The sequence below is a fragment of the Anser anser genome (assembly GCF_964211835.1).
Source record: "Anser anser genome assembly, chromosome: 1".
Classification (NCBI taxonomy): domain Eukaryota; kingdom Metazoa; phylum Chordata; class Aves; order Anseriformes; family Anatidae; genus Anser; species Anser anser.
Window position 1 is genome coordinate 65,324,424 of NC_139720.1, and position 16,554 is coordinate 65,340,977.

General features: G+C 47.1%; 1 protein-coding gene and 1 long non-coding RNA gene across 7 annotated transcripts in view; one reads left to right on the forward strand and one right to left on the reverse strand.

The window, feature by feature from the left end:
- Window positions 1-513: 513 nt before the first annotated feature.
- The window catches only part of NINJ2 (ninjurin 2), a 46,782-nt gene continuing 30,741 nt past the window's right edge, over window positions 514-16,554 (reverse strand). For 2 of the 6 annotated variants that reach the window (XM_083819828.1, XM_083819830.1), the window contains 3 exons: window positions 3,384-3,615; window positions 2,468-2,652; window positions 514-1,587 (listed from right to left, as the gene is read on the reverse strand). In XM_083819828.1, coding sequence (XP_083675954.1) covers window positions 2,489-2,652; window positions 3,384-3,615 — 396 coding nt within the window. In that variant the 3' untranslated portion in view covers window positions 514-1,587; window positions 2,468-2,488. Of the gene's footprint in view, window positions 1,588-2,467; window positions 2,653-3,383; window positions 3,616-3,891; window positions 4,022-5,616; window positions 5,748-15,218; window positions 15,404-16,554 lie in introns of those variants that run through there. The other 4 variants (XM_083819827.1, XM_083819826.1, XM_083819829.1 and 1 more) reach the window with 4 other exon arrangements.
- The window catches only part of LOC310892293, a 45,384-nt gene continuing 33,033 nt past the window's right edge, over window positions 4,204-16,554 (forward strand). Inside the window, exons 1-2 of the long non-coding RNA XR_014578017.1 lie at window positions 4,204-5,699; window positions 9,111-13,231. This is a non-coding gene — a long non-coding RNA (uncharacterized lncRNA). The remainder of the gene's footprint in view (window positions 5,700-9,110; window positions 13,232-16,554) is intronic.

Consider the following 16,554-nt stretch of genomic DNA (forward strand, 5'->3'; position numbering starts at 1 on the left):
TTTGCTGTTGGTGTCAGCAGCAACTGAGGACCAAGACAGGCAGCAAACTCCCTGCCACCCCAGACCTGTCATCCCCGGGACAAAGTGGAGGACGAGTCTTTACCTGATGCACAGAACAGCCCAGGACAGTGCTCAACTTTGCTAATTACAATTCTGGAAAATAACATAATTGTTCTTTGCCACCTGCACTTTCTATGCAACTGCCCTGCAGCTGCAAAATAGCCCCTGTGATTTGCAGCCACAACCTGGTGCCGCCCGCAGCCTTACCCAGGTGCTGTTGTTGGCAAGGTCGCTCATGATCTCCCTACCAAAGAAGGGCCACCTCTAAACAGAAATTTTGTTCTGTGAACTCAGATATGGAGTATAAATGGAATCTGCCCATATCTTTAAATATCATATAATATTTTTTAAAATGTCAGTCACTCCTAGTAGCTCCTGAAGACTAATACGTAGAAATTTCCATGTCATTTCTTTCCCAGTGGTGGTAAGATTATGCAAAATGAAATAGCCAGATTGATTCTGCCATACGAAGGAAAAAAATCATTTAATAATCAGAAAAGCATATACTTATTTAAATAGGTTTATGCCAGGCTACTAAAATATCCATTTTAGCATGATTACATATTTATAAAATTTAGGATCCAACATTTTTACTCTTTCAATAAAATCTGAAAAATCAGTAATTCAAAATTTTATAAGGAAAAATGTTGCAGTACAAGAGAGTTCCCAATATTGTTAATGTGAAGATTAGATATTTAAAAACATAGATGTTAGTAATAACACCTTAAATTATGGTGGTTTATTTGTAAAGTAATACACTATTCATTTGTCTTTTCCCATCGTGGCAATTAGCCTAGGATGTCTCATTAAGTATAATGTTTTTCTCCTACCTATTGTCAGGCTGCTCAGACAGCATTCCCGATGGGTCCCTGGCAATGACATCAGATCATGATATCTATTTTCTGTCATTGTTATTTTCCCAATACTGGAAATGTATGATTGTTTTCATAACTGTTTCTCATTTAATTTTATTTTTAAATGACTAGGAAAATAGTTGAACTCTTTTTAGCCATGTTGACATACCCACACTTTCCTATCCTCCCATGAGAACCTTTTTTTTTTTAGTTTGAGAAATCCATTTCTACATTTGGGAGGTAAACTATTAGACAGCACTGCTTTAAATATAGCAAATTATGCCTGAGCCAAAAAGCTGGACATTTTATGTTTATTTATCCTGCAAAGTAAATTGTCCAGTCTTCTCTACACAATGAGCCGATACTGGATACGTGAAGCAGGCAGCTAAAATAAGAGATGAGATTTACAGAAGTACGCTTTGAAATTGTGTACCCGCTGCTGTTTCTGCAGCTTTCTCTAGAAATCGCTGCAAAGTTTGCTCTGGTTTCAGATAGCAGTGGAAGTTGTCACCCCTGCAGAACTGCACGAGCATCACAGCAAGGGGCTGCCACGCCAGGAAACGCGTACGAGTTTGGAAAGTTTAACCCAGTTCTCTGCATTCGTTGACGGGGTCCTGCTGAGGTGGTGCAAATACAGAGGAGATCTTCCACCACCAGGCACATGGCTCGGGTCCTGCAGGACAGACAGAAACGCTGTAAGGTCGGGGCAGGCCTCTCCATGCCACACATGCAGGGGGGCAGGCAGGACGGAGCGGGTCAATCAGCGCCACAGCCACCGCTGTGCGTGGGGGCTGCAGCTCCTCAGCGCTCCCACCCCGCTAGGCCCCAAGCCAGCGGTGTTTTATGGAGGATTTTGGCCTTCATGGTGAGTCCGAAATGCTTCCTCCCTCATCGTGTCATGTGTCTATCAAGCGTTCTTGCTGGCTGTTGCCCCAGTTTATTCCTTCTAAGCTGTGTCTACGCAAGTGAGCAAGAGATTTGAACTTGCTTCTTGACTTAAAGGACTTTCGACCTAAGAAGATGCCATTCCCTCATCTGACCTGACTTCTGAACCCAAGTGTTTGGTTGGACTCTTATTCACAAGGCTCTCTCCTGAAAATAAGAGTTAGCTTCTTAAAATGGCTCCCACCAAACCACACCAGCCAGGGTGAAGAGCCCCTTTCCCCACTGCTTCCCAAGCACCTTCTCTTTTTTCTACTCAGATAATGCTGCATCTTCAGATACCTCCCAGAATGAGCCCGGTTTTCTTTCCCAAATTTAGCTCCGGATCACAACTGCTATCAGTATCTAGCACGAGATCCGCAGTCTTCTGAAACCAAGTCAGGATGTTTGGTGTTCTTGCTTTACAGACCAAGCAAGGAAATCCTCCTTCTCCCATTGAACAAGGAAATTGTTCAATGACCCTGGGTGCCCACAGGACAACAGCATGCCCCTGGAAAGGCTTTGTGTGTCCGTGCAGCATTGCCTTCTGCTTATCCACCTTGCAATGATGCTTTCTGAGGCTGAGAGCCCCTCCAGGGGCTGGCAGCGATGGGGACTCACCCCTTTCTTACCTGGCTCCATTGCCCCTTCACTTAATAAGGTCGAAAATTCCTGGTAGGGTAGAGGCCTGTCTTCTGCACCCCAAAGGCTGTGATGAAGATGTTGATGATGACTGTGATGAAGATGAGAGCTGTGGCAGCATTGTTGAGTATATTCAGGCGGGGTTGCTTTGCAACGTCATTCAGGTTCAGGCGAGCTGTGTGATTCAGTGCAAAAACAAAACGTGATTTGTGTCTTGACTCCAAGTCCCCCAGCCCCTGCAAGCCTTCCCTGCCTGGCAAATGTCCATGGTGGCCCTGGGCACAGCAGCCACATTGCTGGGGGAATGGTCCCAGGAGCTTTACAGTGGGCACAGCCTTCCCTATGACAAGGTAGGAGGACAGAGCAGGGGAAAACCATCTTCCCTTTATGTCACGCGTCTCTTTTTGCCATGTGGGTGCCATGGCCCTACAATGGCCAACCCAAAGCAGCCGAGTCACTGCTGCGTGCTGGCCAGGCACGTGCCATGACACCCACTGCATGGCTGTGGGACGTGCCAAGGTAAGGCTGGGTGACACAGGGGACAAGGCTGGAAACATCCTGCTGTGGTTGGGCCTCAGGACTTTCTGTGGCCTCAGATCCCATATCCCATATAAGAAAGCACGTAGGATATACAGGAAAAGGTGGTGTTCTGCTCACTTTTAATAGTGGGCATGTGTTTGAGACTCAAATGCTGGAACTCCCATGTCAGATGGAGCACTGGGCAAGCCTGCCTGAAACACTGGTGTTAACATACTGTCTATATGGCAGTAGGAGAACTGTGGCATTGGTTAAAGGTGAGGATAATGAAGAGATAATGAATGAATGGTTGGGGAGAGGGGCTTCTCCCTCCCACCCCTTTGCCAGGAGCACCGTGCAAGGGCATACACATCTCGACAGCCACCTTACCGCTGATGATGAGGAGAATCCCGATCACCACCTGGAAGAAGAGGGAGATGCTGATGAGCACGATGAGGGTGATGTAGTACTGGAAGGAAGTCCCCTGCTCCAGCACCGCTTTGAGCTGCGTGACGTTCGCCATGAACAGCGCCACATCCAGCATGCTCTCCGCCACGCTCTTCTTCGTCGCGTAGTGGTTGATGTTCATCGGGCCGCTCATCCGGAGGTGAGGAGTCGTGCCCTGAGGAGGCGAGAGAAACCACATGAACTAGTACAATTCCTAAGCCGACAGGACCCTCTATTCTGCCTTGCCATGGGGTTTATCTAGAAAGCCTAGAAAAGAGTTAAAGCTTCATGCTTTAAACCTGGTAAGAGCACCCAACTTTCTCTCGCAGTCATCTCGTGGTGTTAATAGGCACAAAACACATGCAGTGATCAAGAGCTCAGCAAGGTTAGAAAAACACTGGGAATTTGTGTGGAAAACAAGCTCGTCCAGAGATAAAATAGTGTAGATTACCCAGAGACAGGGATTTTACAAGCAATATTAAATTCTCTTCCTTTGGGGCACAGACAAGCCTCAAACTTCAGGGGGCTTAAAGAAAGATCTTCTTTTTCAGTCGGGTGTTCAAAGGGCTGCCAGTGGCTGGGCTTTGGATCTTCTCTGAATGCTTGTTGCTGGCTACTAGCTTAAACAAAATACTAGAACATATGTGACAATCCATGCTTTTTTGTCTGTTTCTGAAACCACAGGCACTATTTCTTCGAAATGTCAGGCACCAGAATGCTTGGAGACAAGGGGTGGGATTCATCACACCTAACCTGAACCAACCATTCAGGCATGGTTTTTGTCAGTGGAGAGAAACAGGTATTTACAAGGGGTAGGTCATCTGGTTGCTTTTAACCTAATTACAAGGTGTAGGTCATTTGGCTGCTTTTAGCCATCTACCTTTATCAACCTTAAGTGAGTTCCTCTGTCAGCTGCCTTGCCCCAGATGATTAAAGGACAACGAGATGGAGGAGACAAGTGCTTTCAGCTCACTCAGTGTCATCAGCTGACACACACACACACACAAAAGGCAACAATAACAAAAGGTTTGAATATATCTGCAGCAAGCTATGATCTTTGTCAAAAAGAAAGAAAACAATGTGCCAACATAGCAGACAGGCTTCAACTCTGGATAATCAGCCTCCTGTCAGCTGTTAGCGAGGGTTGGCAGCCTTGCCCTCAGCGCTGTCTGATGGACGACCCTATAAATCTGTAGAAAAGGGGTAGGTGTGGTTCTGAGGGGTCTCTTTTGTTGAGAGTGGCAGAAGAGATGTCTCCAGGCGTGTACTGGAAGTAGGGCTGTGCCTTTGTCAAGTGGTGAGTGCTCCTTTGGTCCATTTGTCTCTGATAAAGCACAAAATGTAATCTTTTCCTCCAGGCAGAGCACTAGAGAAAAATGATGCATAGTGCTCTATGCTGCTGTCTCTGGTTTCCTTGTGCGTCCCTGTGCTGAGCAGAGCAAGCAACCCTGGGAGAGCCTTGTGCGTGTTTGTCATTGCAATAGGGACCAGGTTTCAGAGGGGGGTTGTGGCTGTGCCAGGCATTGCCCTTGTGTGAGGAAAGATGTGCAGGAAGGGCTGTGTCCTGTTTGAATGACTGATGAATGTGGTCACTTATGAAGGGGCCAGCTTTGGGGGTAGGAATGTGCTTTTGGGGATTTTTATTTTTTTTGATAGTTTCAAGCATATAATTCTTGTGGTTTCTAATCCTGAAGCAACTGTGGTTAAGAGGCTTTTTTGCAGAGCCTGTATTTCTTGCTGTGGAAAGCAGAAGGTAAAGGATGCTGGAAGGAAATAAAAGTAGAAGAGTGGGGAGCCTGTAAAAACTCTAAGGCAGTGGAGGGGAGGGAGGGCGTTCAGGGCTTCTTAACAGCACTGTCTGATGTCTGGGACAATAGAAAAGAGGTACCATGTCTAGGGAAAGGAGGCCAGCAAAAGGTCTGACCATGGGAATGTGTCTTAAAATCCTAGATTTAGGTATGACCTGCTCTCAGCTGGCTTAAAAGCTTGTGAGCCTGTCACAGCAGAGTAACACTGACACGCAGTAGTGCCAGGTTTGAGATTTGGTCCCTTTTAGTGTGTTTTCCTTCTCATCTCTGAAGTTTGCCTTCTGACCAGCAGCGCTACAATACTTGGCATTGACAATTTATCTCTGTAATGATGAGTTAAGGATGGCAGAACAAGGACTCGTACAAACCGGACAAAGCTTCTGTCAAACAAGTGACTGGCACAAGGAGGCTGAGACATCTGTTCCAAGTAGCTTATGTGGAGACAAATAAGGCAAGTCAATTCTTCCTGAATAAAATCTCTTCCTCCTCTTGAGCTGCCAGCTCCTTTACCTGTAGCGAGAATTGGGGCAGAGTTGCAGTGTGCTGAGCTCTGTCACAGATGAACAGGCAATGAAAATAGTTTTCACATGCTCTTTTATCACATGAGTGAGCACAATGACATGCACCCCTGTTTGGGAGATGATACTGCAGGCAGGAAAAGCTGCTGCTCTCCCACGTGGAGCTGCTGGGTCTGGGAAATCCTTGCACTGAGCAGTAAAAAAACAAACAAAAAAACATGATTCCTGTTTTGAGGTTCTGTCTGCCCTGGCTTGGTAGATCAACAAAGGTGGCCAAAAGGTTACTGGATGGTGAAAGCTGGGCACCATGCTTATGTGAAGGCAGCTAAGCAATCAACCAGTCTGCAGAAGTGCTGATACTGCAGAAGTCCTATTGATCGCAGCTAAAGTTAGAGCAATCCAGCTCCTCTACGGATTCCGCCCTTACAGAGTACTCTGTCTGGCCCAGCAGGCACAAATGCAGACCTGGAGTGTCTGATAACACGAGGCTTAAGCAGAGCAGCAGTCTTCAGAGACCTGGTGTTTCGATTGCTGTGGGAGGATGGCATTGACGGGGTGCCAGTGCCGTAGCTGGCACCAGCTAACCACTGCATCTGTGCCCTGTGGGTAAGAAAGCTGTGACTGACTCTCTTGTTTTATTTCTGGGCTGCTGCTGTGTGTGCAAAGCTCTCGAAATGGGACCGATGCTGCTCTTGCTTTGCCTCAAAGTTCAGTCCTCTGATGGCTGTGGTCCAGGAGCTGATTCATGAGCAGCTTGTGTTTCCCACAGCAGGATTGCCCAGGGAGCTGCAGGGGGTTATGTGGGATCACTGGGGAGATTGTGATTCCCTTTTGGCAAGCAGAGACCTAAGGCAAGCCACAGGACATACCTGAAAGCTTATTAATGTGACTTAGGTCATCAGGGTAGAGCTGGTGTCTTTCTAGTCACATTGAAAGTGTTCCCTTCTGAGAGTGGGGATCGCTGCAGTATCTTCTGGATGTCTTGGCTTTCTGTATGAGACAGCTGTATTCCCCTACAGAGACTGGGCAAGCCTCAGTCTGACCTCAGGCATATCATCTTTTTGCTTTCTCTCATGTAAATGTGGCACAGCCACACAGATCTCTAAAGGGGCTGAGTGAGGCACCCAGCGATGTTTTATAACAGGCTCTAGTTTTACTCCAAGCACTCCCCTACACGCACATGTGTGCTAATATTTAGCTTCCACTTCTACTTTTATTTTATTTTAGGAAATGGTGTATAATGTTCAGTTTGGGGCCCCTCGCTACAGGAAGGACATGGACGTGCTCGAGCGAGTCCAGAGAAGGGCGACCAAGCTGGTGAGGGGTCTGGAGAACAAGTCTTACGAGGAGCGGCTGAGGGAGCTGGGCTTGTTCAGCCCGGAGAAGAGGAGGCTCAGGGGCGACCTTATCACTCTCTACAGGTACCTTAAAGGAGGCTGTAGAGGGGTGGGGGTTGGTCTGTTCTCCCACGTGCCTGGTGACAGGACGAGGGGGAATGGGCTAAAGTTGTGCCAGGGGAGGTTTAGGTTGGATGTTAGGAAGAACTTCTTTACTGAAAGGGTTGTTAGGCATTGGAATGGGCTGCCCAGGGAGGTGGTTGAGTCACCATCCCTGGAGGTCTTTAAGAGACGTTTAGATGTAGAGCTTAGCAATATGGTTTAGTGAAGGACTTGTTAGTGTTAGGTCAGAGGCTGGACTCAGTGATCTTGGAGGTCTCTTCCAACCTAGATGATTCTGTGATAAAGGAGGAGCAGAATATCACCACAATTGTGTGGGGCCTACCACTTTTTGCATGTGATCTCTGGTTTAGGTACATGGAGCTGTCAGGCAGCAGGGCCTGTGAAGCCTTGCTTTGGCACCAGAGGGCATGCTGGCCTACACAGTTGCCCGGCCCTGCTTTGCTAACTAAATCTACCTGAAAACTTTCCACTGAAATTAGTTTTCAAGGAAATTCTTTTCTTTTTAATTTTTTTTCCTTCAAGAAATAGTTACTTTATTATGAAAACCCTTGGAGAAGGTTCATCTACATATTTTTTTCCAAAGCTCGCAGGTTTGCTGCGGGGGGTGAGGGACTGAAACATGCTTAAAACTGCTTGGAAAAGCTCTGCAAAACCTATGGTTGCTCTTGTATTTTTTGAGGGGAAGGAGGGGGGGAACACAGAGCAGATCTAATTGCAAAACCTGTGGGCTTTGTGGGTTTTGTGACCCTCTCCTCAGGGAGGAGAAAGAGACAGTGGGACAGCGTGAGATTGAGAAGTATGCGGATGATAATCCTCTTTGTGGGAGCGCTCTGGCAGAGGGGGATGTCTGAGGAGCAGCTATATTACTGGCCATCATTTCCAAGGGAAATGCTGGAGGGTGCCAAAGCAAACAGGCGTGAAGGCAGGCCCTGCACGCAGAGGGGTAGGTGCAGAGGCTCGCACTGCGGGGATGGCAGCTGATAAACAGCCGCACACAGGCGAGCACACACAGGCACGCACCGGGCATCAGGCACCAGGGAAAACCCGGGGTGTTTTTCCACGGTATTTGCCAGTTGGCAGCTGTAGAAGTACTTTGTAAACATCAGCTGCTGAAGGTTAAAGCACACAAGCTCATCATTTTGCAAGGTAGGAGAGGAGCGCTGTTCCCCTTCTGCATGCAGGAGGCAGAGATGGAAAGCCCTGCTCTTGGTCAGTGCTTCTGAGTGCACACTTATTAGCTACTCTGCTTTTCCAGGGGAACTCAATTCCTGCAGCTCCCAGTCACTTCACTTGGGACGAATGGAGCCAATTTTAATATTTCTGGCATATGTGTCATATCTGGGCACTTGGCAGTGCTGGTGGCAGCATGGGGAGCAGCAGAGATGGCCAGACTCCTGCCCCCCAGCAGGCTGTACCTCTTCACGTCCCTCTGCAGAGGGGGGACATGCAGAGAGCACTCTGGTCAATACAAATTGTCTTGCAGACCCCGTGAGATGAAGACTGGTTATCTCCTATTTAGCCTGGCAGCAAGCACCCTGGCTGTGTTCCACAAGCAAAAGTTACAGCAAACCCTGCCACGGCTGCTGCAGGCAAAACGAAAGCTGAGTGTTCAGGGCCAGTCCCCCTCCTTGGCCTCTGCAGAGTCTGTCAGCTAGTCCAGTTGTGCTTAGGGTTTTTTTGTTTTTTAATATAGCCATCTGTTCTGCTCGCTGGGGGTCCTATCCAGAGCCAAATGGTTGTGTTGCCTTCAATTCAGATTGGATGAACCCCAGAAAATAAGTCAGGGATGCTTTCCTTGTATCTCAGGCTCTGCCCCTGTATGGGAGTGGTTCTGATCAAGACCTTTCTGATCTTTCTCTGAGGTGTCCCACATTTCTGTGACAGGTCACTGCTCATTGTAAAACTGACCCCAGTGGTTTGGATGAGCTTTCTTCAACCAAAAAGTGGCTTCCAGTGCAGAGGGCCAGTGCCTCTTCAGAAGTGGAAACCTAGGCAAATGGCCAGCACAGATCCTGTTTGCTTGCTAAGCACCATTCATGTTCTCCAGTCTTGCTGAACTCCCACTCTCCAGTTGCTTTACCCACCTTCTGTATCTCATCTCACACTCACGTGCAAGCCCAGTGAGCTCTTTTGGATGGAGGTGTCACCACAGTGCAGCAGCTACAGCGCTGAGACCTCACCCTTGAGCCAGTGGGTCTCTAGGTGGGACAATAATACGGGTAAAGGGATGAATGTGCAGCAGCATGAGGCTGTCAGCAGAGCCTCCTGGATTTACCCATCTGAAAGGCTGGCCTCGTGTTCTCGCTGTGGCTCAGAAATGAGGCCGTGCAGGAGGCTAGCAGCGAAACCTAATACTGCATGGAGCTAAAGGACTGGAAGTGAGTGGTGAGGTCCCCTGGCAGCGGAGGCGAGGAGCGGGGCGAGTCAGGAGGCAGCAGAGCCCTGCGAGATGAATGCCTCTCCTCGCCCTTGCCCTGCGGCTGACACGGCAGCCGGCTCTGCTTCCCGGCTGGCTGCAGCACTCGCAGCCTGCAGAGACCTGCTTGTCGCATCAGGCATGCGTGCTCCGCGCTCCCCTTCTCCCTCTCCCCAGCTCTGCTCATCTCTCGCTCATCCTGCAGGACCTGCTCTGTCCCCATCTGCATCCTCCTCTCCTCCTCCTGCTGTCTTCTCTCATCTTCTTCCTCGATTCTCTCCTTCTCCATTGTTTTCTCACCCTGTGCCTCTCTCCTTGCCTTCCTTCCACACTTTGCCCAGCTCTTTTTTCCTTCGCTCAGGTTGCTTCTCCTTTTTCGCCCTGCCCTGCCCTCCTCTTGGCACGCTGCGCTGCTCTATGGCAAGTTCCTTGAATCTGTTCGCTCTCGGATGCTGCGCACGGCTTCCCATGCTACAGGGCAGCATAAATTATGTATTGCACAAATAACTGTCTTACCAAATCTATATTAAACCCCCTCGTTAAGTGTATTTATGATACTGAATTGAAGGGATCCAGGAAATGACTGGCAGGCTGCAGAGCTGAGCTGGAATAGAAGGCAGTGTTTCTTTTCCAGGTAAGCTGGACTGAGGAAGAGGCAGGAAGGGCAATGACACTGGTGGAGGAGCCTTCGTCTACAGCTCAGGAGCAATTAGTGGGCTTGGGGGCACACGTATTTCTTGGCACCAACAGCTAGGATGTGCTGATGTGTGATCCCTGGCTGCTGAACAGAAGCGATTGGGTGTGGGTGTGTGGCGGGGGGGGACGCCTCTTTGAATGTACAGAGCTGGGAGTGCACTTGAAAGGATTAGCAGGAGCAATTATTTCCAAAGCCAGGATATAGATGCTGGCGCCTGTTCAAGTCACTTGTGTTTAGCACCCAGAGCAGATTGATCCTGGTGATTTGAGGGGTGGGGAGAAGAAAGAAAGTGGAGGCTAAAAACAGCTTTATGGGGGGAGAAAAAATTAAAAGTAGGTTAGCAGAGAAAATGAGTTTATAAAAAATGGAAGAGCAGCCAGGAGGCACAACAGTAACCACTGCATTGTGCTTACAAAGCTAAACATGCTAAGATGAATCCCCAAGCTGGATGGCTTATGGCACAAAATATTAAGAAAAGCTGGTTCTGATCTCAGGCTGCAGCCAGATCCAAAGAGCAAATAAGTTTATATCGATCATCGTAATTCAAAACATTCCTAGAGCAAGGTCCTAAATCAACTTCTTTCAAGTCTAAGGGTGTCTGCATCCACAGCTGAGGGTCAGGTTGATTTCTAAAACTGTGGGAAGATGGAAACAGCTGTGCAGGGTCAGGTCGAAGTGCTAGCTCCCCTCTGACTATGGTTGGTAGCAGATGCCTCAGGTAAAACTCCTAGGATGGGACAAGCACATAATAAGGATCCTTTGTGGTCTGTTGACCCAGTGACCTGCAGCTCTGAATGCAGAGCTGCCCTGGGCTGATGCTGGCTTCCATGTGAGGAAGCCCAAGGTTAATTTGTGCGTTGTCCTTTGCTATGTGGCTTAGGTCATTTTTACATGCTCTCCCTGGATCTTCATTTCCCTGTCTATAAAATAATGAGAATGCTCACACAGGTCATGTCCAGGGAGAGAAATGGCTATGGTTTACTGTAGAAGCCTGATATGTGCCTGTTTTGGTATATAATACACATGGGCTGAATTCATCAGGTAAGCCAGTGAAGTGTTTGAAACTAGGTGATTTTCGTATTCTCAGAGAGCTTTACTTAGTGTTTTTGCAGACAGACCTCCCTTTAAGCCACTCTGGAGTTCAGGTTCATCTGCAGGTTTTGATAGGTACATGCCCCTGGTCGCCCTCTGAGTAGTCAGGGCTCCCCAGAGAAGAGGAGCTGTGACAGTCTGGCTGGAAAGAGGGGAGAATCCAACTGAGGGTTTCAAGAGAGGCAGAGTTGATGAAATCATCCATAAACAGCGCAACTCAGGGGTTTTTGTCCCTCCATTATTTATAAGTTTATCTGCAATGCATTCTTCCAGTTTCACGTGCTAACACTCACAACAGCTTTGTCCTGTGGGTCTGTCTGTCTGCTATTGCACCAGCAGCTCCAAGCATATCCTACTGATTTAGTCTCACCTGGGTGTGTACTGTTCTTTCTTCACATTCTGCCAGGCTTAGCTTCCTTCTCTGCCAGGAAATAGAACCAATCTCTCGATCTAAAAGGGTTAAATCTACTGATTTTTGTTCAGAACAGGCACGCTCAGTTGTGTGCCAACTGAGGCCTCGTGCCATCAGGAGGAAGGGGAAAAATAAAGGTGCTGCTGCCAATCTAAGCATTCATAAGCCCTTAATCCTAATTGCTTTTATGTGTTTTGTTTTGTTTTCCTTCAGGGCTGGCCAAACTAGGTAGTGAATGTGGAAACTCGTGAGCCAGTAGCTGGGTTACAGGGAAAGATGCTTGTAGTCAGCAATGGGCAGTGAAGTATGCAGAGCAGCATCTCAAGTCTGTGCTAGGCTGCTTGGGAATGTCACATGTAGAAACAACATCATCTGTCTTCAGGAAGACTTTTAAACACATTAGGGGTGTTCTACCCAATGGCTGTTTCTTTTTAACATAAGAAAATGCAGAGTGATGCATGGCAGTGGCTGTTTGGCTTCAGCTAGTGTTAACACCCTTCCATTAAACCCTGGCAGGCAGGGCTGCCCCTTGCTTGGGAGCCTGCTGTGCCAAGGAGGGCTGCTGCTGCCTTGCCCGGGCTGGGGAGCTGGGGGTGACCTGGGGCAGGCACAGGGTGCTGTGCTTGAAAAGTGCTCTGAGGTGTGAGTGGGAGCACCTCTGCATACCGTGGAGCACATCCATGGCTTATATCCCCAAGCCTGGCTGAAGAACTGCCATGCTTGTTTGCTTTGTGTCTAGTGTTGTTTTGTGTGGGGCCAGTGCGTAAGCATTTCTGCTTGTGGCTTGGTTGTTCTCCAGCTGAGGCTATTGCTCTTGTTCTTGGATTGATTGTGGCGAGTCGTTTAGCTGCATTCTAGAGGGTTTCAATGCTGCTTGTGCTAAAATGGAGAGAAACAGGATCGTGTGAGCCAAGTCAGTTCCAGGAGCTCATGAGGCCTCAGCCTGGCCCTGAGCTGTTGTATAATATCTGCCTTGGATTCTCAGTAAAAATAACACTGTTTCACATCTCATGTTGAGAGGTTTTCAGTACAAGAAAATCCCTCCTCTTCCACATACGTACAGTAACTAACGCAATGGAGCTCTGGTCTCCCTGTGGGCACTCTGTGAGCCTGACTGCTCTCAGTCAGAGCCTATTATCCTAACTCTGTCAGAGATTTTAAGTGTTCTTAATTTAAACTTTATGATGGATTTGACAGTTAGCTTGTGCAGAGGCTGTACATGTGTGATTATTATCCATAGGTGTTAGGAAAAGTTATGTGAATCTGAACCACCAGGAAAATCCAGATGGGGTCAAGATGAGTTTTATGCCAGAACCTGTACTCTGGCCATGTGTGGCGGAAACCTGAAGCAGACAGAACCCTGAAGTGGAATGGCCTTGCATCAAAAGGTATCAAAAGCCTCAAGTCTGTAAAGCTGGAATTATGAGAACAGTATATTAAGCTAAAAACAGGTAATCCTTTAATTAGAGGAATTGCTGGGTGAGACACATTAATGTTTAAAACAAAGTGCCTTTTCAGGTGAGTCTATTCCTTCAGTCTTGGTTTCTCTCCCAGCAATTTCCACGGACTTCCTGGTGTGTGTAAACCTGATGTTCTTCACTAAGTCCCTGGGAAAGCCTTCTCCCCACATCCTGCTGAGTTGCTCACCCTCTTCTCCCTGCATAGCCCTGTGGTGCGTGCTCTACGTGTCTTCCCCTCTTCTGGGGCCTTCCAGTGGCTGAGGGAACAAGAGCAGCAAGAGGGCAAACAGGCAGCTCTTCTCCCACGCCTTCCCCAAGTGGAGAAGTGTCCCAGCCATGCCCTTCTTACTGGAGTACGCAACTTACAGTCTCTGTGCAGTGAATTGGAAGCAACCAAGCCAAGCGGTTGTGCCATCTGCTACAATTAATGAACAATTTGGAACTTTATTCGGGGGGGGGGGGGGAAGGCCCTGTGCAGACCCATCTACAGGCAGGCAAAAGATTACAAGAGCAGTTTTAAAATCCTTTCTTGGCATGAATTTTTCACAAACTACACAAATCCAGTAGGATCTCAATGTTGTGCAGAGGGTCTAAGCCCTATAATTAAGCCCCTTCAAAGGCTCACTTCTCGTGGAGAACCTGGCATTCCTGGGCAAGGCGTTATCACTAGAGGGCACTGGGAACAAGGATGTGGGGACACAGCTAACCAGGTCACCATGGGAGCCCTTCCTTTGTGAGGAACAAAGGAAAGAGCCAACGCATCATCCTTACCAACCCCTGGGTGCCCAGGAGGAAAATCTGAGATTAGTGCTTCTGATATCATTTTGTTTTATATGGGTTTACCAACTTGAAGCATCTGAGTTGGGAAGCTTTGACTGTATTGTTAACAATTTAATTGAGAGCTGGGCCAGCTCTATGGCTTAGGACAAACAGTAAAGTCCAGGGAGGGGATTTAAGGTGGTAATAGAGTGGATGATTTTCCTTAATTAGAAATATTAAGTTTGGCTTACCCTTCTCTTCCTGGAGTAATTTCAAGGGTGGGGTCATCCTGTTGTTTGGGTTTATAGCTTGCTATGTTGACAGAAGGATTCATAGGATGGGGTTGTTTTTCTTTTTCTTTCCATCCTTCAGTGCAGCTTGATGGTGCTGTAAAAGCTAGCCATGCTAAAGTCAGGGCAGTGATATAGTGTGCTGTAAAAACGGGCATTGGTATATCGGTAATACTGCACATAAATTGGGAATTTCAGCTGGGCAGAGATCAGAACTGAAACAGCCAGCAGCCAGTAACTTCTCCCCCTTCTGAAAAATGGTACCGGGACTTTCCTATCCAACTTCCACTGAGTTCATCAAAAGTTAAACAATAAAACGCTTATCTTTGGCCACTTCAGCCTAACTTTACAACATTGAATTAAATTATTCTCCATCAGTGTGGCTCTGAAGGCATCCCCCTTGAAGTAAGATCAAACAAAGTGGCAAAACTGAGTGCCAGGATCAGATTTTTTAATAATATTAGGTAACATGGCTGTTCTACTTGGCAAACTGCATTAAGTAGATAATGGTAAACTACTTGGGTGATCACCAGGACACTGGCATGACTGACACAAGAAACTCAACATCTTGGATTTCAACCATCAAGTGCTGGCATGAGCAAGGCAAAGTCATGTGTTTAAAGGGAAGTCAGAGTGAGGGGAATGAGGAAAGAGCTTGATAATACGGATAAAGGCACTCAGGAACTGGGCGGAAAAGGAAGTGACCTCTGTCTTTGCTTTTCACGTGTGAGCTGTTCAGTGTAGGCCTCTGAGACTGAGCAGGGAGTGAGCGTGGTGAGGAGGGGGATTTTTGTTCCCCTCTGCTCCAGCTGTGCCATCACAGCTGCTTCCTGCCGTGCATGGCCTTGAGGAGTTCAGAAGCTCACCTTTGAAATCTCTAGGTCCCGTGTCACAGCAGCCAGCCCCTTTTCCATCAGCAGGTCTTCCTAAAAGCTGGGATCTGACTTCAGCATTTACTGGGATGAGGGTGGCAGGAGAGAAACGGATTAGACGAGAACCGAGATAACCAGCAGGTGGTGCTCCTTTGTAAATGTGAAGGGTTGCTCCATCGCTAAAATGGTAACAAGAATTTTTGCAGTGCCATCAGTTACCCAACGCTCGCATTTTTTTTTCCCAGTGCATTATGAATTTGGATACGATGATGACTAAAATGGGTTATATGCTATCTAGATAGAGCTCTAGGTGAGGAGGTATTGCAAAATATCACTGTATAATCTGGAAACTTCTTTGACCAGCTGCAATGTAGGAATTGGAGTCTAAGGGCAAGGAATTCAAGAAAGCCCTAATCGTTTGGGCTTCAAAGATGCCTCATGTAACTCATTTAAGATACAGTGCCAGAGGAATCCATAGAAAAATAAATATGTAGCAACTGTAGAGTTTCTCTCTTTCTCCCCTCTATCAATCATCAATTTTAGAATTCATTTTGTGCTTTTTCTGTTGTATTAAAATAATACACAAGAACCTGCAACATTGTAGTGAGTAATGTGTACAACAAAGCTCAGAAAGGGTGCTCTGTAAAAAAAGAAAGTGCTACTTCAGAAGATGGTCATGCATGTAAAACTGGCTTTCATTAAAATTGATTTATTTTTTTAATGGTTTCTGTAGCCTTCAATTGTGTGTTTTTTGTTTTTGGTTTTGTTTTTTTTGGAATATTGAATATTAACCACCTAACTGAAACACATTCTCCCAATAATATTTCTCTTCAGGTAAAACTGCCTGTCCTGCTTTAATACTAAAGTCTATAATTTTTCAATAGCAACCTTCTGGAGTCTTAAGTTTCTCTTCCCTGCAGCACAGAAAGGAAGCTGCAGTAGGCTTGGACAAGTATTATGTCTTGGGCCCAGTTCTTCATACAGCTGTTGCTGTTCAGTTTTAGGTAAATACAATACTAAAGGTCAGATTAGATAGTGTTTTAGAAATAAAACTGTCCTTGACCGAAATCCTGTGTAATTCGTGCGCAGACTGCAAGCAATCATAGACTTCATCCGGCTGTTTTTAGTTTCCAAAGCAATGATTCAGAACAATCCTGCTCTGAAGCAAGTGTTCCCACATGGTTTTAAATGGTGAATGTCTACCTGTCTCAAATCCAGCAAGAGCAGGAACATACCTCGTTACTTTTTACCCCAACATATAGTAAACAAAAATTTGAGACAGGAAAATAAAGGGAACAGTATCTCAAAACAGACTGTTTAAGCATCCCAG